Genomic DNA, 23,958 nt, shown 5'->3' with positions numbered 1-23,958 from the left:
CATTAACCATTGTAAATCTGCTGCAGTTTGCAACGTTTCCCTGGCATCCCACTCTGAAAGTAAAATGGAGGCCAGGATACTGAGAGAACAGTAGCTGGCTGTCCCAGTGAGCTCATGCCTCAGATCCTGTTTCTGTTTCTGCTTTCTGCTGCACATCCGCCAACACCTGGGCTATCTCATGCAGGTTGCACTCGCCTGGGTACTGGTTTCAAAAGGGTTATTTAGATGTTTATGTGGGCAAGTTTGGCGAGATGATCCATGTCCAAGTTGAAGAGTGACAAGGTTGGTGCACATCTGGTGGTGTTGGGAAGGATGCTCCACTCTGGGATAGTCCATGGATATAGTGACTCCTGCTTCCATCAGTCTGCTCCCGGAGCTCCAGTTCAACATGGTGTATCTGCCATTTTACAAGAACTCCTAAACCAGACAGTGGAAGTCTCATTGACCTTTCACACCACCTTCCCACATCTTCCAACAGGAACACATGGACAGGAGGGATGCACACTCACAATATGAGGTTACTGGCCCACAACATTTGCTTCTGTACTTGGACAAAAATCCTCATTACTTCCACCAGCTGTGCACATGGCTACAGGCTTGGACAGCTCAATGTAGCTGGCCAGGGACTATGCATTAGTAATACTATTTAGTCAGGCATAAATACATAATATCACTATTCTCTCTTTTCTGTCGATTTCATCGAATTTGAAGAACAGATGACATAGGCATAGTGGTGCAGCTTGAAACTCCAAAGACCTGGGTTCAATCCAGTGCTGTCTGTGCATGGACACTCTCGGTGCCATCCTGTGGTCTTCCCCTGTGTGCTCCGGAGTAATGGGACTTAGTAGGTTAATTGGCCCTTGTATCAATGGTTTGGTTGAGAATGTACAAGGCATGATTAATTAGCAAGCTTGCAGATGACACTAAAGTGGAAGGTTTTGTAGACAGTGAAGATGATATTAATAATGAAAGCAGGATCTTGATCAGCTCGACAACTGGGCCGAGAAATACCTAATGGAGTTTAATTCAGACATATGTGAGGTGTTACATTTTGTGATGTCTAACCAGGGCAGGGTCTTCACAGTGAACTGAATGTTATAGAGCAGAGGGATTGTGGCGTATAAGTACATAGTTCCCAGAAAGTGGCATCTCAAGTAAAAAGGATGATGGAGCAGGTTTATACTGTATTGACATTCATCATTCAGAGAATTAGTATAAAAGTTGGGAGGTTATGTTACAGTTGTATTAGACGTTGATGAGGCCAATCCTGGAGTATTGTGTTCGGTTTTGGTCAACCTGCTATACAAAAGATGGCATTAAATTGGAAAGGGTGCAGAGAAGATTTATGAAGATATTGCCAGGACCTGAGGGCCTGAGCTACAGAGAGAAGTTGGGTAGGCTAGGACTTTATTCCTTGGAGCACTGGAGGCTGAGAAGTGATCATATAGAGGTGTATAAAATCATGTGGGAATATAAATGGTGAATGTGCTGAGTCTTTTCCATAGGGTAGGGGAATCAAGAACTAGAGGCCATTGGTTTAAGATGAGAAGGGAAAGATTTCATAGTAACCTGAGGCATAACTTTTTCACACAGGTGTTGGTTTTATGGAATGGACTGCCTGAGGAGGTCATTGAGGTAGGAACAATAACAACATTGAAAATACATTTGGACAGACACATGAACAGAAATGGCTTAGAGGGATATGGGCCAAGTGTGGATAAATGGGAATAGCTTAGATGAGGTATCTTGGTCGGCATGGATGAATAGGACCTAAGGGCCTGTTTTCCATGCTGAATGACTCTCTGACCATGAAAATTGCCTCGAGTGTGTAGGTGAGTATAGTGGTTGTGAAAGGATCTTGGGGAAGTTAATGGGAAGAAGGCTGAATAAAATGAGCCCATGTAAAAGGGAGCTTGCTGGTCGACATGAAAGTGGAGGATTTACTGTATGACTCCGAGGAATCAGAAACACTGAAGTTCATCCTCAAACAGAACCCAGTCTGAGTAATGATGCATTTGTCTTATCATGATATTTCAGTGATTGCACCTGCACTTTGTTAAAGATGTTTGCTTACAGGGATGGAGGAGAGCCAGCCCATGATGTGACTACACTCCACTCACCTGCCACCAATGTAATCGGGCGTCCTTATGCAACCTCTCAAATGACTCACTTTTGTTGGATAAAAGGTAGACACAAAATGCTGGAGTAACTCAGCGGGTCAGGCAGCATCTCTGTAGAGAAGGAATGGGTGATGTTTCAGGTCGAGATATTTGTTGACCTGGTTTTCAAGAATCAATAGCAGCTATTTGGGAGGAATCTGACAATGACATTACAGATGTAATTTCAGCATTCTCACTGCAGTCTTGTGAATGTTTTCTGTGCGGGGTTACCTAGGGACCTTGTTTATTGTGGTCACCAAACGTATCGTGTTCCTACAAGTGACATGCATACTGTGACAACACAGTACGTTATGTACGCTGACTCCCAGCACGACCTGCATAATGAGCACTGCAAGTACTCTGAACACCTGCTGCATCTGCTGACAAAGGAGTTGACTTTGTCAATTAGTATGGAAACACTCATGGTATGTCGGGAGAATCAGGTGTCCCAATTCAGGGAGGCAACATCCAAATAAATCGCACCAGTATTGCAACAGTGGAGATTTCCAGTTATTATTTTTTTCGATTAATTTAGAGATACATTGCGCTTCGACCCACCCAGTGTGATCCCCGCACACTAACACAGTCCTACACACACTAGGGACAATTTACAATTTTGCCTAAGCCAAATAGCCTGCAAACCTGCACGTCTTTGGAGTGTGGGAGGAAACCGGAGCACCCGGAGAAAACCCACGCAGGTCACGGGAAAAACGTACAAACTCTATACAGACAGCACCCTTCTTCAGGATCGAACCCAGGTCTCTGGCGCTGTAAGGCAGCAACTCTACTGCTGTACCACCACTACACAGTTGTGTAGTGTGGACACAAACAAAGGATCAAAGAGCAGCATCAGATATTTATAAGGTTTTACCTATTCTCCAGTAGAAGAACACGGTAAACTTCAGCTAGAGGCGAATTTAATTGCAACTTCGTACAAAACAGTTGATCAGCTGCCAACAGTATATCCAGCCTGATGTTTCTTTCCCTTGAACTTCACAGAAAGCAAGAATCAGATCAAGTGGATAATGGGCGTTTGATTGTCATCATTAATTTTATATTCCTAGTCAACGTTAGAATTAATAACAAATACTGTAATTCCCAAGTGCCCTCTGCCAGTGCCCAGTGAAGTATTGGGACAGTTCTTTAGAAACATCACATGGTGATAAAAATGGGAGCATATTGCTTTTTCTTACTGATGGACCACACAAATTTAATCTGTGACGTTTAAAGTTTAAAGTCCTCTCTCACAAAGCTAAATACCAAAATCAAAATACTGCAGGTGCTGAAAATCTGAAATAAACAGAGAAGGTGAAAACTCTCAGTAAGAATGGCAGCATCTGAGGGGAGGGAAACAAAGAGTTAGCATTGCAGGCTGATGATATTGCATCTCAATGTGGGCTGGATTGCAACAGGGCAGCTGTGCTTTTGATAAATGTTCACTGATTTGAAATGTCATCCCTGTTTTTCCCTTTCCACAGACACTGCCTGTCCTGCTGAGCTATTAGAGTAGTTTTTTCGTTTGATGCAAGGAGAGAATAGGATTGTTGCCAAAAAGGAGGTGGCTGTTTAAACTGAAGGTTGTACAAAGCACCTCAGGTACCAAACCATGTTCAAGGTTGAACACTCGCAGTTGAAGATGATTTCAGCACACAGCCAGCTCTAACTCCACAACACATTGGTGCTGGGCATTGAACTGCCTCACAGCTCCAGAGAACCAAGTTAAATCCTGAACTTCTGGTGCCGTCTGTGTGGAGTCTACACATTGACCTGGTAATGGACCGCATGTTTCCGGTTGACTTGTTTGGCATGCAGTCCTCTACACACTTGCTGACAACATCAGTGATGGCTGTGGCATATTCATTTTGGTTGGCCGCAGGGTTCTTGAGTGTTTCCATGTGGGTGTTTCTAGGTATATGCATGGATGTGGGACATGGGCACACATGTGTTACAGGGGGGGTTAGTGGTGGGGAGGAGTGGTCCCTCTCTTTGGTCAGTCCCTGTGGTCAGGAGGGACTGTTGGCCAGAACATTGTGCTTCTAAACAGCATTACTGCCGTGTGGCATTACAACCCACTTGTTCTATACATTCCTGATTTGTGTTACAAATCCCCGCACTCATTTCCCTACCAGTGGCGAGACTCAGTCCAAACATGTGTGCAAATGCCATGATGGAAACAACCTGGCCACTCTTAGAACAAGAAATACACGTTGGCAAAGATTGTTGCATCCTGGTCTCTTCAAACTCTGCCTTTTAGCCTGAGAACATGTTTGCTTCCCCCTAATGATCATATTGAATCACTTTCATTAATTGGTTCACAAAAGCTCGCGTTTGTTTAGCTTTAGTCAGGTACAAGCTGCCAATTAAGTCTGGACTGTTGGCTAATGTACATTCATTGTGTTTCCAGAAAAACTGCTGCTTTTAATACTTGGCACACTGAGCGCCAGAGCTGATGAAGTTGCTCTTTTTTAAAGTCCTAGTCCCTCGAGTCTCACATATGGCTTCATCACTTGTCTGGTTCCCCAACACTCCTGCCCCCCTCACACCTCCCCTCCACGTCTGTGCTACCAGCAGAATTCAGATTATATTCCTGCATTATCCCTGCAGCCAAACCTCTGGTCATTCAAAGACGTGAGGGGTTTGGAGGTTAATTGTCCTCTGCAGATTGCCCCTCATGTGTAGGGAGTGGATGAGAAAGTGGGATAACATAGAACTAATGTGAGCGGGTGATCAATAGTTGGCGTGGACTCAGTGGGCTGAAGGGCCTGTTTCTATGCTGTATCTTGAAACTAAACTAAACTAAGCTAAATTACACACTGAATACCAAGCACTGGCCCCTGCAGTACAACACTTCCAAGCAAAGCAATGTCCAATTTATCCAAACCATGTGTGTAGGAAGGAACTGCAGTTGACCCTTCTTCAGACCCGAAACGTCACCTATTCCTTTTCTCAAGAGATGCTGCCTGACCCGCTGAGTTACTCCAGCTTTTGTGCCTGTCTTACCCTAACCTGTGCCCTATTGTCTTACATACTAAGCCAATGTGAAATGTCTCCATCAGCTATTTTACTTTAAAATGATTTGACTAACACAGAGTGTACCAAGGGTTACATACAGTAGATTGCACCTTAGGATAGTATTCTGACATAGGTGGAGCACACGGCTTCATGTGAAAGCATGGTTCCCAACCAGCAATGGCATCAAAGCACCAGTTCTGCAAGGGACCTCAATGAAGGGTCTCTGTTGATGCAGTTTGATGGGTAAAACAGTCAGTTTACCTCGGCTGCTCAACAAATCCAGTCTTTGATGTGAAGAGTGATGAGCACTGTAGGAGTTTAATTCCTCTGTGAGCTGCTCTTCGTTACAACCATTTAAAGACCAACCCACTCTTTAATTTACCAGAACTTATGGAAATCAAATTCATGTCATTTCTCTTCCCATGTCCCTTACTCAAAGTTATGCTCTGCCTACTTTTTGCTATTGTTGTTCTTGACTCCAGTCCTAACCCCTTGTTCCCGACTGACTACACACCCACTTGTCACCCCAGTAATGAGCCCTGGCAGTCAATCTTCATGTGTTTGTCAGGCGATGAATGACACTGGGCTATTTAACTGGGGAGGAACCCAGCTTGGGCATGTTACACTCCTGACTGCCATTCTTGCCCAACAGGAATAGCAGTGAACAGCAGCGATGAGCTGACAGATGTTCCCTGAATCAGAAGGTTAAATGCACCATGTAACAACTATTGATTCACAAAATGCTGGAGTAACTCAGCAGGCCAGGCAGCATCTCAGGAGAGAAGGAATGGGTGACATTTCTTCAGTCTGAAGAAGGGTCTCGACCCGAAACGTCACCCATTCCTTCTCTCCTGAGATTCTGCCTGACCTGCTGAGTTACTCCAGCATTTGTGAATAAATACCTTTGATTTGTACCAGCATCTGCAGTTATTTTCTTACACTTATGTAACAACTATTGGACACCTCTGGACAATTTGATATGCGTTGTCATGGGTAGGAGAGGGGGAAGGAGCTGGGTGAGAGAGTGGTGAATCTGTGGAATTCATTGCCACAAGACAATTCATTGGGTATTTTTAAAAGTGGAGATTGATAGGTTCTTGGTCAAAGGTTAGAGAGAAAAATAGATCAGCCATGATCAAATCGTGTAGCAGACTCAATGGGCCAAATGGCCTAATTCTGCTCCTATATTTTATTGTCTTATGATCTTATTTACTCATTATCTTAGGTTACCTTGTCCAATATTGGATCTCAAAGAACAACCATTACAATAAATCAAAATATTTACCTTATTCTACTGAAAACCAATATATCTTTCCAAAAATGTGGTTTTGATTAGCTGACACTGATTCCTTAAATGACCACTTCATCCCTCCCATCCGCGCTTCCTCCCGGCACCCTCAACTGTTTTCCTGAAGCACAGTTTTGTGGCGAAGAATCTGATCCCATCTCCTTATTCTCCCAGGACGCCTTGGTGTTCAATTCCATTTTGGTAGAAATGCCTTGAAAAATATTTTGACCCAATGCATTGGAGCAGATAGAATCAGGACCATGAGAGCCAGAAGAAGAGGCCATTTGCAGCATTGAGCCAGGCTTGTAATTCCACTCAACCTAAACTTAACCTCAGCCTCTGGCATTCCTTTTAAGAGCTTCTCTTTAATGTTGTGATAGCATCTGGTTGCACCGACCCTCATGATGTGGGTTCCAGAACATACGTATCAACTAAGAGCAGGAACAGGCCACTCTCCTTGACTCCCCTTGAGTTTGTTTTACCATTCAATATGTCCTGGCTAATCTGATTGTTACCACGGTTCTGTATTTTGGTTTATCTGTCGTATCTTTTCACCCCTTTGCTTATCACCTCACAAAAAGTACAAGAAAGAGAGGCCTCAACTCCAGCACGTCGTTTTCAAATGATATGCTCAATTCAAGATTTCAGTCAATGGATGGCAAAGCTTAAAACGTGCCCAGTTACTGCATGCGTCTTATCCGCTTTGCTTCGTCAGAAGGCATTATTCCTTTGTACTGATGGGAATCATCCTCAAATTGAAAGGAACTGTGTCAAACTGTCGAAGGAGCAATTGTGAGATGCAATGGAGTGAATATTTTCTTGAGAGGGTGGGTGGGGAACACACTATTATTAGCAAAATGTCAGACAGGGGGGCTGTGGGATCAACTCTTCATTTTACCACATCATTAATTTCAGCCTATTATTTTTTATACAGCAAGACAGAAGATAGCTTGCTTCTCCAACTCCCATTCCTCTCTCCACTGACCAAGTGCACTACCTACAAAATGTACTGACTGTGGAAAGCACTGCAGGGAGTACAACCTATAGAAACTCGCTTGGACTTCTTCAAATATACTTTCCAAACCCGCGACCTTCATCATGAAAGACAAGGGCAGCAGGTGCCTGGGATTATCATCACCTCCAAGTCCACATCCAACACACACTTGGAAAAGATCACTGCTCTCTCAACATCGCTGGGTCAAAATACTGGAGCACCCTCCCTCCCTCCCACTCGGGGGGTTCTTCAGTTTAAGAACAGAAGCAACAGCAGGCAACAGATGCCCGGGATCCCCAAATCAGCTAAATATTATAAAAATGAGACAGCGATGTTCTGCACCATTCTGGCAGGTAATGTTATCCCAAATCGGTAGGCCGGCAACACGGACAGAAATTGAGTCACACTTCACCCGGTCATCTCACTAGTTAAAAGTAGACAGCTTTATATTTCAGAAAAACAACCTGCGTACTGAGCAGAAAGTGGTGATTCAAAAAGAAACAAAACTCTTGCAGATCATGTCATGATGATTGAAGAGAGTGAAGTGAGTGGACTCTCAAGTTATTGCATCAGGAGCCTGGGCTATTTAAAATACAACATGAGACACACAAGGGAAGCAGCAGATCTGAGCATTAATTAGTCAGTTATCCGATATAAGAAGTTATTTCTTCTTCTCAGCTGAAGGACGTGATAGGAAATCAGCCGATGCCAAGAAACTTGCTTGGACTGCCTCAAAAGTACTTTCCAAACCAGTGACCTCCATCATGAAAGACAAGGACAGCAGCTGCATGGGATTATTATTATCTCCAAGTCCACATCCTAAACGCACTCTGAATGTACTACCGTTCCTTCACCATTGTTGGGCCAAAATACTGAAACCGATCTCAATATCTTGGCATCTTCAAGATGGCGGCTGTGGAAGGTGAAGTCATGTTTTTTGCACCCTAAAGTTCCGTGAATGGCTTGGGGAGTGGAAGGTGGTGGGCTCAGTGTACCGAAGGTAAGGCAAGGCTGCTGGAAGCGATGCACAGAGCGTTTGTGGCTGGTCGTGGGGTGTGGTGTTGGCAGAGGTAGCCACAGGTGGGTCTACGGCACCTGGTGAATGAGTGATTGAGCACAACATGTGGCAGCGGCACGGAGCTGCAGTGGAAGGAGCCGGCCGTATCACACGGCCAGGCCAACCCCTACTTCAACCCAGTGCTGCCAGGGCACCAGGCTTTAAAGTGAGATGAAAAGAAATTGCATATCTCCTTGGCCCAAGGATTTACCAGAGACTTGGAAGTTGCAAGATGGTGCTGGAATGTGATGACTTTCTCAGAGCGGTGATATGTTCTGAGTGTGCACTGTTTCAGAAGATCCATTGCACTTATGTACAGTATGATTTGACTGAACAGCAAACAGAACACTGTATCTCTGTATACGTGCCAATATATAAACTAACTAACTAAATGTTGGCCGAACTTGATCTTGCCACTGCAGTAGTTAATTTTCTCATCTCTAGAAGGCAACGCATTTCTCTTTTTGCTGTGAAATTGTATGTTAAAAGCCTCCAGTGATAACTCACGGTGCCTTCTTAACACATCAAGAAGAATTATGTATCAGCACACAATTTACAGTGCAGTTCCAGCATGAATCAATGGAAAGCAGTAGTGTAGTGAGTGCTGCGTCAGACAAGGATTAGATCGAGGGTATTCTGCCATGCCAAATTAGTGTTCAGGATCGCTTGGTAGTCGATGCACAGCCATGATGTTTTCTGACCAATTTTCATTCCTCGAACAATTCCCCAACACCAACAATATATTGTAGAAACAAGAAACTGTACATGCTGGTTTACCCAGGAAAGACATAAAATGGTGGACGAACTGATCAGGGCAGCATCCCTGGAGAACATAGATAGGTGATGTTTCGGGTTGGGACCCTTCTTCAGACTGATTTGATAACAATATATTACTGGTAAACACAAAATGCTGGAGTAACTTAGCAGGTCAGGGTCTCAACCCTTAAAGTCACCCATTCCTCCTCTCCTGAGATGCTGCCTGACCTGCTGGGTTACTCCAGTATTTTATGTCTACCTTCGATTTAAACCAGCATCTGCAGTTTTTTTCCTACACATTTTCTTACTGGATCATTATCACATAGTTGCTCAAGGGGGAGGTTGTTCTCACTGGTGCAATATTACTTCAAAATTGATTCAAGGGAAAGCATGATTACGTAAGATGGCTTATGGAGTTGTGATCACTGACCCCAAAATGCTCCTTCACTATTGTTGAACAGAATTCAGCATGCGATGATTCCAACAAGAGTTCAATTGAGACAGTAAGTCCAGAAATTGACACAATTCCAACAATGTTGAGGAGAGGGAGGTATTTGCAGAGGTTATGCAGGTTAGCAATTTATTCCTTGGAGTGCAGGAGTCTCAGGGGTGATGTTATAGAGGTGTATAAAATCATGAGGGGAATAGATAGGAACTTTTTCTCAGAGCAAGGGATTCGAGAACGTGAGGACATAAGTTTCAGGTGGGAGGGGAAAGATTTAATAGGAACCCGTGGGGCAATCTTTTCATGTAGAGGAAGGTGGGTAAATTGAACGAGCTGCCAGAGGAAGTAGGTGAGGCAGGTAACAGCATTTAAAAGATTTTTGGATGGAAACATGTATAGGCAAGGTTTAATATGTGCCAGAGTAGCACTGATGGGGCATCTTGGCCGGATGGACAAGTTGGGCTGAAGGGCCTGTGTCTGTGCTGCATGACTCTATGATTCCATGGCTCTCATATTTGGTAATACCACCAGTGCAGTGCAGATTACAGAAATACATAAACTTTGTCAATGTGTTAAATCACCTTTTAAGGAAAGTAAAGTAGTGTAGTTGAAGTATTATTGGTTGTGAACATTAATTACCATTTTAGAGCTGTTTCCCCTTGAAGGATCATGTCAAGGGACTGACTGCTCTTGGCTTGCAATATTGTTTTGGAGAGAGTTCCCTTGAAAGAGCCCTGAAATAAACCACTCGTGTTGTTTAAGCTGCTCATGTCTCACATATATCTGCATTTCCTACGATGAACTTCAGTGGAGGTGAAGCATCCTGTGAACCCAAATACTCTATTACAGTTGTCTCCAGTCCTGCACATGCCCCTCTCTTCTTTCCTATTGTGTAGAAAAGTCCTCACAAAGATCATCTGATCATTTTTGTCCACTTAGAAGGTGGAAAACAGGCTATGCTCCGATATGGGTGATATTTGTTTCCACCTGTCCACTTAGCCACCTTAATACTTAAAGCCTTAACTTGCCCAATAAACTGTTGACCCCCAAGGTCAGACCATGAACTCTTGACCCCTGAACTGGTTCATGGACTCCTGACTCCAGCGGTTGGCAAGTGCCTGAATTTTAAAGTGTTTTCATGAGCCTCATGTCCAAAGAACTCTTGAGCATAACCTGCCTGCTCAACTCCTGATGCTATCCCTTTTACTTGCCCACAATTTGCTTTCCCTTTTCTCATCTGTGCTTTCCCCCCATCTCCTCTGTGGACTCTTAATGTGAAACGTCCAGCAGAAAGCTTTCTTCATTGATGGTTAAACAACTCAATGACAGCACCAGTCCCGTTGCACATTACCTCTCGCACTGCCGCTCAGACCAAACATCATCGTGAAGGCAAGGAGACACAGGAAGTCCATTCTCAGTTTGCTGCCACTCTGCATCAACCCAGTTACTCGAGGCTAGAGCAAAAAAGGCACACGAAGAAAGATTAATCAGTTATTCATCCTTTACCATTCTCCAGTGCAACTTCCCCGAAGGCTTCCTTTGGCCACTCTGTGCCCTTCAGTGCCAAGGGAATAGCTGGACACTGAGGTCTCCATTTTGCAGCCAAACACTAGCGTTTGACATTAGCGTGATGTCAGTGCAGTGATTCATGGATATTGTTGCCAAAATAATGATTGAATTCAGACACGAGGCCAGGTCACACACACACACACACACACACACACACACACACACACACACACACACACACACACACACACACACACACACACACACTTTGACAGAATGGTTCCATTCAGTTTGTGAAACTCAGAGTATCCTAATGTAAGACTAGTCCTCTGCAGAATAAGGTGGCATCCCCCATACCTAGCATTGCTGTATTATTGCAAATAACTGAGCCTGCATATTATATACTAGAGCAGTGTTATTATATATTATACAAAAGCATTGCCATGTTAGAGAAATAGGTTGACCTGTTATGGCAATTCCAACACATAGCCCAAGCTTCTGCAGAGAGTAGTGGACTCAGCCTAGCCCATCATGGAAACAGCCCAACCCACCATTGAAAGTGTCTACATGAGGTGTTGCTTTTAGAAGATGGGATCTGTCATCAAGGATCTCCACCATCCAAACCATCCCCTCTTCTTGCTGCTACCATGGAGCAAGATAACTGAAGGATGAAGTCCCACACCACCAGGTTCAGGAACAGCTACTTTCATACAACCTTCTGGGTCTTGAACTGACCTGCCCCATCATAATACCACCTCAGCAATAGAATACTAAGCACAATCTCTTGCACTACCATGGTCTTGTTCTTTAATTCTGTTTTGAACTATTGTCTTGTCTTTGCGATCTTTTTTCTTGTCACTGACTTGTATAATCTATGTATAATGTGTTTCTTTGTGTTTGTCTGACTCGATGCAACTGTGATGTACCGCAGACAAGACTTTTTATTCTACCTTTACCTCACTGTACGTGTGTATAAAACAATAAACTCGATGACTTGACTTGACATTGGCTGTAAATATTGACAGTGATATTGCATAGTACCGTGAATAGTGATTGAAGTTCATGTATCCACAGTCTCATTTTCCACATCTTGGAAGAGGTGAATATTTCAGGGTTCCTCAGAGATGTCATAACTCTTGTGGGGTTTCCCTGTTGTCCTCCACAAAGATGGTCATTGACTTTCTGAACCACCTTGCCTAAATTGCTCCCAGAATCTCAATATACAATGGACACGATCTTCAGCATGCAACTACTCCAAGAACAATGCAAGGTCCAGCACCAGCAGCCTTTTTTGACATCACTAAAGGCCAAGGCTCCATCAACCGGGGGGAATGTGGAGCTCCCTCCATGAATACAGCTGCCACAGATATTAATCTCCATTAATCTCCATCTTCCATTTGCTTCATGAAGGTATGGGGCTCATATTTTGAAGCAGTGGATCTACAGCATAGCCAATGTCTATGAAGATTGGTATCAAACAAGGCTGTGAAATTACCCCAATACATTTTAATCAATCTTTGACACAGAGCTGCATTTTAACTCCAATTACCTTCCCATGGGAGTGGAGCTAAACCTCAGGACTCTTCAACTTACTGCAACCACACCCCAGAACCAGGTTCGCACTGCGTTCAGTAGTGAGCTACTGTATACAGGTAAGGCTTGCACTTGCACGCTCTGGAAGGCTGAGTTCCATCGTCCGATGGAACATACAGGATGAGGGTAGGAGCCTTACACTGAACATCCACAAGACAAAAGCTCTATGCTAACCTACCTCAACAACTTCCTCTGACAATAAAGGTTCATCAAGAGACACTGAAAAATGTGGATAGACACAAAATGCTGGAGTAACTCAGTGGGACAGGCAGCATCTCTGGAGAGAAGGAATGCGTGACATTTCGGGTTGAGACCCTTCTTCAGAAAATGTGGACCACTTCTCAATGAAGGCAGACAGTGATGATAAAATTCATCTCCGCCCATGGTGTGCCAGCACCCCTTTAGTCAATACAAGAAAGCACTGAATGAAGATCTCAAGTTTTTGAGCTTTCTATATTGAATATTATTGAATATTAGTTAAGCAGTCTGGCTATTTGGAGGCAATGTAGACATTGTAACAAATTTAGTTTAGTTTAGTTTAGTTTAGTTATACAGCGCGGAAACTGTCCCTTCGGCCTGCCGAGTCCCTACTGAAAAGCCATCCCCGTACACTACACTATCCTACACAATTTACTTTTTTTTTTAACCAAAGCCAAATTAACCGACAAACCTGTACATCTTTAGAGTGTGGGAAGAAACTGGAACACCCGGAGAAAACCCACGCGATCATGGGGAGAACGAACAAACTCCGTACAGGCAGCACCCATAGTCAGGATCGAACCCGTGTCTCTGGTGCTGAAAGGTAGCAACTCTACCGCCATGCCACGAGGCGGAACTGCGTAATGTGTGCATGGAAACGATGATTTTAGGTGTAGAGTGTGGATGAAAAATAGGGCATAACACTGGGAAACTCTAGAGGTAACTATGATTAAGAATTCAAGCAAATCTGGACAAAAAAATGGAATCTGGACAAAGAATTAAGAAGGAATCAGTAATGAGGAGGGAAAACTAGTACCAATTAAATAGGGGATCAGAAAGGAAAGTTAGGTAGTCATCAATTTAGTGGGAATAGGGTTGGGAAAATGGAAGCTGTGCTTCAAAGACAAGAAAAGTCAGGCAGAGCAAGTATGAAGATAGTAGGGCAAATGATCGCAGTGTAATTTCAAGGTTAGGGATTAAAGAGACTCATTAAAGTTAATGTATCATTTCCTTCCCTAGCCACTTCCTGTACTAGCATGGTAGGTTTCATGTTCAAGGGCATTCAAATTCCTCTGAAGATCAAAATCTATTATGTTGCCAATATGTGAAAAAAATCCCTGTATTTCTTTGCTTCTTTCCAATATGAATCAACCCATAATTCGCCATATTCATCATCTGACCCCTTCAGGTCCTCTCCCACCAATATCCCATTGAAAAGTCTGTCCTAAAACTGCTCTGCTTTCTCACTTAACTGTGTGTAATCAGCAAACCTAAATATATTATACTTGGTCCCTTCATGTGTCATCAATATATATTGAATAATTGAGAATCCAACACTGATCTTTATCTGCAACTGCGATTCCTTGTGTCTCCACTGATCTTATAGCTGTCCACGGGTAACTTGAAAATAACCCATTTACACCTCTTCTCTGTTTTTTATCCTTTTATCAACCTCTGTGAACCGTAATGAACTTACTGTATTCATATCCCAATGCATAGATTCTTATAGAATCATAGAATTGCTAACATTTAAAAGGTAGGTACATGGCTACGAAAGGTTTAAAGCAGTATGGGACAAAGATGGGCAAATGAGACCAGCGTAGATAGGCACCGTGATTGGCGTGGATGAGTTGGGCTAAGGGGCCTATTTTTGTGCTGCATGGCTCTATGACAGGAAGCTGAGGAGTTATTGAGCCCAATGAAACAATCCTGTTCGGGCCTATCCATTTTCCTTTAGAAAGCCTGGTTGAATTTATCCCAGCTGCTCCTCTCTCCCTGAGGATTCCTAGCTATTTTCTCATGCCATCCTTGAATCTTTTGTCCAAATGTTTAAGTATGTGCCAAGGGGTCCTTAATGGGAACCTCTTCCCTTTCTTTATCCATGAACTTGTACACACCAGAAACACAGGAGATTGTGCAGAAACCAAAGACGTGCAGGTATGTAGGTTAATTGGCTGGGTAAATGTAGAAATTGTCCCTAGTGGGTGTAGGATAGTGTTAATTTGCGGGGATCACTGGGCGGCACGGACTTGGTGGGCCGAAAAGGCCTGTTTCCGGCTGTATATATATGATATGATGATATGATATTGCAGATGCTGGAATCTGAAGCAACAAGACAAACTGCTGGAGGAACTCAATGGGTCAAACATCATCTGTGGAGGCAAAGGGTTAAGGGATTGAATCCTGATGCAGGCTCTAGACCAAAACACTGACAATCCCTTCTGCTCCACAGATGCTCCTCGACCCACTGAGCTCCTCCAGCAGTTTGCTTTTTTGCACCATGTATACATCAATCAAATCATTGCTCAATGCTTTCTACTCCAGGGATAAGATCCACACCTCCTCCAAGTAACTCCTCTTCTTTGTTTCTGAAATCCCTCTAACCAGCAGCTTTTCTAGTGATCATGTTCTTCATTCGATCTGGGGCCTTCACATCTTCTTCAGTGGGGTGACCAGAACTGGACACAGTTCAAACCTAACCAGTGTTTTTTACAGGTTGAACATAATCTCCCTGCTTTTATATTCAGTGATAAATTTGATAGATTCCAAGATTTCATATATTTATGTTTCCATGGGTAATTACTCTTTCTACACTGTATTGAATGCCTTTTGAAAATCCAAATCCAAATTTAATCCAAATTAAAATGCAACTGGCTCCACTTTACTCATGAGGCTGGCCACATTCTCAAAAAACACTACTGTATTACACATGTATTTGTCAGGCACAATTTCCTTTTCAAAAACCTTTGCTGAATGTAAGCCCTGGTCTCCATGTCCTTATTAATGCATTCTGGCATTTCTCTGATGACTGGTCATTTCAGTGTAACTGTTCACTATTCCCTATTTTCTCTTTTCCCCTTCTATGGTTGTGTAACATTTCTTCAGATTAACAATAATAGTTCCAGATGTTGGCAAAGTTTAAAACACAGTGACTGATCATCTTTTTTTAACCAATTTCTTTTGGAATATCTGCATATAATCAGCAGGTCCACTGGCAATTAGCTCCCTTTGTTATTTTTTATGTTTAAAGTAAAATTACTTTACTCACTTCCCTGAGTTCTGGTATGTTATTTGTATCACCCATAATAAAAAATTCCACCATTGACAGACAGAAAAAATGGTTGCTTGACATTTAAACATTTCTGTACTCCCATTAAAATGCCTTCTATCCTTGCTCCCCTAGGGTCCCACACATCACTTTCAATACTCACCTTTCTATTTTCTTATGGAATTTCTTGATTTTTTTTGAAATTTATTTTATACTTGTTATTTTATGCTCAGTCTATATTTGCTCTGTCAATTCTTGGTCCTAATTTGACTCTTACAATCCTCAGTCTTGTCAATAGTAAATACCTTTTAATAACTTTTCATACTTTTAGTATATTTTTAAATGTCTAATACCATGCTTAAATTATGGATGGATGACCTTTCCAATGGAGCTTGTATTCTGAAAAATCATGATTTATTTTCAGTCATTTGTCATTGGTTTTCTAACATTTACATTTTAGTTTCTCATTTACAACGCCAGAGACCCAGGTTCGATCCTGACTTCATGTGCTATCAGTATGGAGATTGCACATTCTCCCTGTGACTGCCTGGGTCTTCTCTGGATGCTCCAATTTCCTCCCATGTTCCAAGACATGCATATTCGTAGATTAGTTGACTTTTGTAAAATTGCCCCAGTGTGTAGGATGCGAAACTAGGATAACATAGAACCAGTGCACTAGTGCCTGGACGGTTGGTACCATCATTGGTTGGCATGGACTCAAAAGTAAAACATAATTCACCCCTCATACCTATTGTTACATTGACTGATACAGTATGTATTTGAATGAGTCTTTTACCCAGAGTAGGAGAAACATAGGCTAATAATGAGAGGTGAATGATTTAATAGGAACCTGAAGTGCAACGTTTTCACACAAGAGGGTGGTGGGTAAGATGGACAAGTTTCCAGAAGAGATAGTTGAAGCAGGTACTAGGCAGATAACAAGGTTTAAAAGACATTTGAACAGGTACAGGGTTAGAAATAATTTAGATGGATATGGGGAAAAGGTGGGACTAGTGTAAATGGAGCATCTTGATCAGCATGGACAATGGCCTGCTTCCATGCTGTACGACTCGATGATATAAAGTATCACCCTTGAATTCAATGTAAGATTCTAATGATCTTATGATCAGTCTTTCACAGATGTTTTCTTACTCTGAAATTATTATTCAACCATGGTTAATGGAATGAGGCAATATGTAAAACAGCTTGCTCTCTTGTCACTTCCCTTACAGATCATTCTAGGAAAAGACGATCGCCTTATACCACCTCCATCAAATTATCTTTGCCAGTCTGATTATTATATGTGGGGAATTGATAAGGAGAAAGAAAAACGAGGCTGTATAGCAATGTAACTGATTTGGGCAATGAAAGTGTGTATATGGTCAAATTATTAATGGATAAAGCATTCATAACAATCAGAAATAATGTAAAAACAAAAATAGAAGCTCCTGCATTTATTGCAAAAACACAAAATGCTGGAGGAACTTAGGCCAGGTAACACCTGTGGCGAAAATGGACAAATGACATATTGAATTGGAACCCTTCTTCAGACCCATCCTGAAACGCCATCTGTCCATTTCCTTCCACAGATGCTGCATGTCCCTTTGAGTTCCACCAGCATTTTCTTTTTAGCTCAAAATTCAAGTCTCTTGCATATCCTTTATTTATTGCATAATTTCTGTTACAAACCATTTTATTAACTAAATAGAACAATGTGATCATGGGGGGGGGTCATTAATTCTCACCAGTGTTTCCTGCCAATTTTCTGCCTACACTGATTCGACTTTCTGCTTCTGTGACAGCAGATACTGCTTCTACACTCTCCTTTGCAATTGTTTTTCATGGTTATTACCTCTTCCTTGTCTATTTTACTTGAACTTTTTCCTTCCCAACTTATCAAGTACCTAGAATATTTAATTATCCATGTTGGCTGTCAAGCAACATGTTAATATGATGATTATCATGTCAGAGGCCGTTCATCTCCATTTGTCTGACTGTTATGAATCTTTTATCCATTGATAAAAAGCATTTAGTTTTATCCATTTCCATTCATTTGACTATATTAGTGGCCTAACCCTTTCATTTGTTGCCCAAATCAGCTACATTGCTCTTTGGCCCCATTTTATTTCTCCTTAAGAATTCTGCATTACTTTAGTCACAACCCTCCCCCCCCCCCCCCCCCCCCGGCTCCACACACACTTCAGTTGATGCTCTAACAATACTGAGCTGTGCTACTGTACGTCACAGAGTTGTGATACCTTATATTGTACAAATCAGTTACACAAGCACACAAGAAACGGGGCCACAGGGCATGGTCTGCACTCTCCCACAGGCTTAGCTCAGGCAATGACTGACCCATTACAGCTGTTCATTTCACATTCCTGCCGTCGCCCAGTAATTAATAAGTTATTATCATCCATCTGTATTATTGTCTGAACATTTAAAGCAGAATAGTACAAATGTGTGTAATACAAGGAACAGTGATATTCCACCCAAAACAGTGCTGATATATCCCAGCACAAAGCAGTGCCTTTTAATATGATAAACAGCAGCACTTCAGTAGCAGGTACTTTGAGATGCATTATTTTGAGGAAAGTTTGATTGAAATTTATTTTCCCTACAGAGCCAGTCACATACAGAGCAATGTTAATAAATATAGACCTGCCACCAGAGCACATCGTCGCTATTGTACATTAAATGTGTGTCACTATGTGTAATATACAAAGTTATATATAGATATATAATTGTGCCACGGTTCTTTTACATCTAAAAACACATGCTATCTGCAGTGATTGCGGAGCATACTTGTGTTTAGGTCAGCATGTTATGGGTTCAAACTCCACTCCATGTGCTTGAAGACGCAGCTTAAGTTTTTTTCCAAAAATAAAATGTATTCAGAATAAAAAGACATATACAAAACAAAAACTGCAAAAAACTTTTCAGACACTCTCAGCGTCTATACATTCATTAGTTTCATACTCAGTCGCATTGGCTCCTATCTTTAAACAAAACACCCTTACCACTTAAGTGGCCTTCTGCAGTGATATCCCATCCTTTGTTTGAGGAGTGTTCCCACCAGGCTCTGCTCCTCAGTGTCCAGCATAGGAAGGACCCTAGACTGTGGTCCTCCCCCACTGAGCCTTGGCGTTGACTGCACCGAGCTTCAGTGAGTCCCTCAGCAAGTACTCCAGCAGTCTGGAATGAGCCAGTCGGCAACATTCCCAGATGGACATCTTGCTGGGCTGGGAATCCAACACAGTTTGGGCAGACCAAAGAACATCTTAACGATTGTCCAGCAGAACTTGATGTCCATCTCCAAATGTTTAAGTTGACACTCCAGTTGACACTGACAAAGCTCGGGATTGATTATGGGGCCATCTTTCGTACAAAGTATTCAACCGAGATATCATTTACTCTCTCAGTTGGCTGCAAGATATCTCAGGATAAAAAGCTGGCTTGGTAGCCTGGGCAATATTTTCTTCTCAATCAGCCTCACTAAACCAGATTGTCTGACTGTTTATTTCAATGGTACTTCTGGGAGTTTCATGTGTAAAAACTGGCTGCAATATTTCCCGCATTACAACAATGGCTACACTTCACAAAACACCTCATTGCCTGTAATTCTTTCCCTTTCACACAGCGGTCTGACTACGATACAGTGATATCACGGTTTACAATGTGCATGTCATATTATTCAAAGAGCAGTGGAATTAGGTGATATATGTATAGCAGTTATTGTATATAACAAATTAATACTATATACATAGTCTCACTGCAAGCAATATAAAGAGCATTATTATGTAGTACAGACAATTTTTCTTCTACTATTCAAATGCAAGAGGCATTAAAGGCTTATTTTAAATAGGGAGGAATATCATGATAAAAAGTGCAGCAGCATTTTCATAATTCAGTGGTACTATTTCATAATACCTATATAATATGTGCAGTTTATAAGAATGTTCAAATGTAATATATGCATATTGATATTACAAATGTAATATTCTTATTATCTAATTATTGGTAGGGGATTATTTTCTGCAGAGAATATTAAGCCATGCCACCATGATGCTCTACACTGGAACATTACAAGTGGTTTAATGTGATTTTTTATATAATCCAAAAAATAAATGTAATATAAACCTAAATAATATTTCTGAAGTGCCATACCATATCTTGCACTGTGACATTCTCAATGCTTCATCTTCACTGTGATAGTTTTTCACCTCCTGCATTTAATCTTTTTAATATTTCTACAGAAAACACAACACACTTTGTAACACTGATATCAGAAATAACTTAAGACCTCCCTGGAGCCCTCTGATATACTGAACACACATTCTTCACTCTAGCAACATTTCATGTTGCATGCATATCTTACTTACTATAGCTTTATTCATATTCTCCACATCCTTATTCAACCTTCAGAGTAACATTCTGTCATTTGCCACTCGCCCCTCAACATCTCAGATATCTCGTGCGATACGAGTTTTTTAAAGGGATTGACGAGGGTGGGGCTGTGGACATTACCTATATGGACTTTGGCAAGGCCTTTTGAGAAGGCCACACATGGTAGGCTACTCTGGAAGGTTGTATCACATAGAATTCAAAGTGACCAGCCAATTCCATTCAAAACTGGCTCAGAGGGAGGGAGTCAAAGAGTAGTTGTGCCATGTTTGGAAGCCTGTGACCAGTGAAGAGCACAGGGTTAGTGCTGGGTCCATTGCTGTCTGTTACATTTGTTACATACATTAACAATTTGGATGACAATGCTGTTCACATTGTTAGTAAAATTCCAGGTACCTAAATTGATGGTACAGTGAATATTGAGGAAGAATATCTCACAGGATCTAGATCCATTGGGCCAAGGAATGGCAAATAAAATGTACTCAACTATGTGTGAGGTGTTGCACTTTGTGTGTCAAACCAGGGCAGGACTGAGACAGCATATGGTAGAGCCCTGGTGTGTGTTGTAATAGAGAGAGATCTAGGTGTACATGAGCATGGTTCCATCAAAGTGTCAACTCAGGTGGACAGAGTGGTGGAGAAGGCTTGTCTTCACAGGGATGGATATTGAGTACAAACGTTGAGATATCATCATTCAGCTTGGTGAGACCACACAGAGTGTGCAGGTCTGGTCACCCGATATCATTAAGCTGGAAAAGATGTAGAAAAGATTTACCAGGATGTTACCTGGACTTGCAGGCCGAGGCTGAATAGACTGTGACTTTTTTTCTTTGGAGCAGAGGAGGCTGAAGGGTGACCTCATTGAGGTGTGCAAGATCGTGGAGGGCATGGATAAGGTGAACACTCACAGTCTTTTTACAAGGGTAGAGGATTCTAAAACCAGAGGGCATAGGTTTAAGGTGAGAGGGAAAATATTTAATGGAGACCACAGGGGCAGCTTTTTCATTCCGTGGGTAGTTTGTAACTAGAATGAGCTGCCAGAGGAAACTGTTGAAGCAAATACAATTACAACATTCAAAAGACAATGGGATCGATGTACAGATAGGAAGGGTTTATAGTGATATGGGCCAAATGGGACAACATGGACAAGGTGGGCCAAAGGGCCTGTTTCAATCCTGAGTAGCGCTATGATTGTGACTCTATCCAAATCCAAATGACTGCTCAAACTCCGTTACCAGATATCCCACAGACCCCTGACAATCATGGCAACAATCTGAAATCCCCGCTCAAATACCAGCTAATATTTTCATATCATATTGCTGATATTGGCATTCTTTCTATAATCTATCCCTCACTTGCAAACTATTAAATTCACTTCAAAATGCAGCTTTATAGAAAGTCGACTTCTTGGATTTCAGCGCATTTTTCTAAACTTTAATATCGGTGCCTAACTAAATAGAAAGAAAAGAAAATAAAGTCTGGTGGTTTTATTTTACAGAGATGTCGAACAGTAGAAGCAAAAGCCTAAATATTAAAATTACAGCTAATTGCGGCTGCTGATGTTAATGAAATCAGGAACAAGCAGCCAGTGTTATTTCAGCATTATTTCAATTGCTTTTTAAAAATCACTTAGCAAGTACAGTGACTTTTTGTTGAAGGGTCTAGATGTTTCCACTCCCAGGGCATGGTGAAGGACGCCCTTTATACTCGATTGTACCAAGCTGCACTACATTTACATTATCCTGGATGTACCAAAGAGCTTGGAAAGATCACCTTAACTCCCTATACTTTCCTTGTCCCATGGACCTTCTCTGTCCCCCACACACCCTCTCTCTCTCTTTCTCTCCCTCCTATTTTACTGGCTTTCTAGGCATTTTGTTTCTGTGAATAAGTCTATTAGAACTGGAGACAGTAGAGACGGGAGGTGCCCATTTGGCCCCTCGTACCTGCGTCACCATTCACTAATCAGTGCCACTTTCCCACATCAGTCACACATCTCTCTTGATTCTTTCAGAATCTGTCTTTCAGTCACTTTTGCTCATCCAGCTCTGGTTTCCTTTGCCTCTGGTCTTATCTTGTTTGTATACTGGCCCGTACATTAGGAAATTATCGGATAACTTCAATCCAGATATATGCTGATGCAATTGGTTACAATCAAACCCCATTCTACCCCTCCCTGTACCCGTTCTCTCGAATCTGTCTGCTTATCTCACTGCCATTCTGTCCACACACAGGCTTCCGTCTAACACACGAACACACTCTTTTTCTTAAAATGATTAACGTGCACGAACATTCTCAGATACCCCAATAAAGCAACTTACCCCACGATATCTGCATCCACCAACTCAGATGACTGTCCACCTTCCACGGTGGTGGGAAATCAAATCATCGCACACTGATGCCAAGATTACAGACAATATTCCAATACCGAAACAGAAAAGGTCTTGAGGGTTTGCAAATTTCAGTATATGTATATTTTAGAAAAAGAGTCAATCATTTCCTGAATGTGTTGGTGGAGATCAACCAAGAGAACGGTTTAAATGTCACTGTAAGATCTGTGGGAATTCACATCTGAGTGTCCCGATGTGAAACCATTCAGTGACAACAGGCATTACTGATTCTCTTTGCTACGTATCCGTAGGGTTGTGTGCCTGAGTTTGCGAGCCGGTCAGATTGCTGCTGTCACGTTGGAGGTGGGGAACACACTGTTAAACGAGTCGCTGACTTCTCGACTCAAACTTTCACACAACTTTCACACAAGCATCAAAGTTTCCCCCGGTCGCTGGCCACTGCCCTCTGCTGTGAGCTCTCGGCTATTGCCAACACTGTGTATCAGGACAGTCAATCTGCCTGGATTTCACCACTCACCTTTTTGACCACGACGACTATCATTCCGGTTTTACGGCGATCATCAGCTTGTTATCTTTCCTTGCCCACAGTAGGGGAATCCAGGACCAGAGGACATAGGTTCAAGGTGAAGGGGAAAAGGTTTAATAGGAATCTGAAGGGTAATTTTTTCATACAAAGGTTGGTGGGTGTATGGAATGAGCTGCCAGAGGAGGTAGTTGAGGCTGGGACTGTCCCAACGTTTAAGAAACAGTTAGACAGGTACATGTTTGGAGGGATATGGACCAAGCGCAGGCAGGTGGAACTAATGTAGCTGGGACATGTTGGCCAAAGGGCCTGTTAATACACTGTATCACTGCATCACTCTATGACTATCCAACCACACACGGCATCACACAGTGCTCGCATAGAATCAAGTTTAGTCAATCAGCAACAAAAGACCTGGAAATGCCCTTCCTCTCTGCCTAAGGAATGCTGAGACTAAACCTGGAGACCAAATAAGTTTTGATTGTAATCAATTTCTTCAGCAAATATTAGGAATTGAAGTTATTTGATTATTTCTCTTTTCTTGTGGAGAGATTGTCCTTTGGTGACCTTGATTCTATTAAAATCTCTGGCAATAAATATGTTTGAGATTTTTTACTTTT

The 23,958-nt window shown here is 42.2% G+C and overlaps 1 protein-coding gene across 1 annotated transcript in view; it reads right to left on the bottom strand.

The window, feature by feature from the left end:
- LOC144599964 (fibroblast growth factor receptor-like 1) overlaps positions 1–23,125 on the bottom strand; it is a 176,161-nt gene extending 153,036 nt beyond the window's left edge. The window contains exons 1-2 of the mRNA XM_078411249.1: positions 22,786–23,125; positions 11,063–11,165 (exon numbers count right to left, since the gene is read on the bottom strand). Coding sequence (XP_078267375.1) covers positions 11,063–11,147 — 85 coding nt within the window. The 5' untranslated portion in view covers positions 11,148–11,165; positions 22,786–23,125. The remainder of the gene's footprint in view (positions 1–11,062; positions 11,166–22,785) is intronic.
- Positions 23,126–23,958: the final 833 nt, after the last annotated feature.

The sequence above is a fragment of the Rhinoraja longicauda genome, chromosome 14 (assembly GCF_053455715.1).
Source record: "Rhinoraja longicauda isolate Sanriku21f chromosome 14, sRhiLon1.1, whole genome shotgun sequence".
Classification (NCBI taxonomy): Eukaryota; Metazoa; Chordata; class Chondrichthyes; order Rajiformes; family Arhynchobatidae; genus Rhinoraja; species Rhinoraja longicauda.
This window is presented reverse-complemented; position numbering and strand designations above follow the sequence as displayed.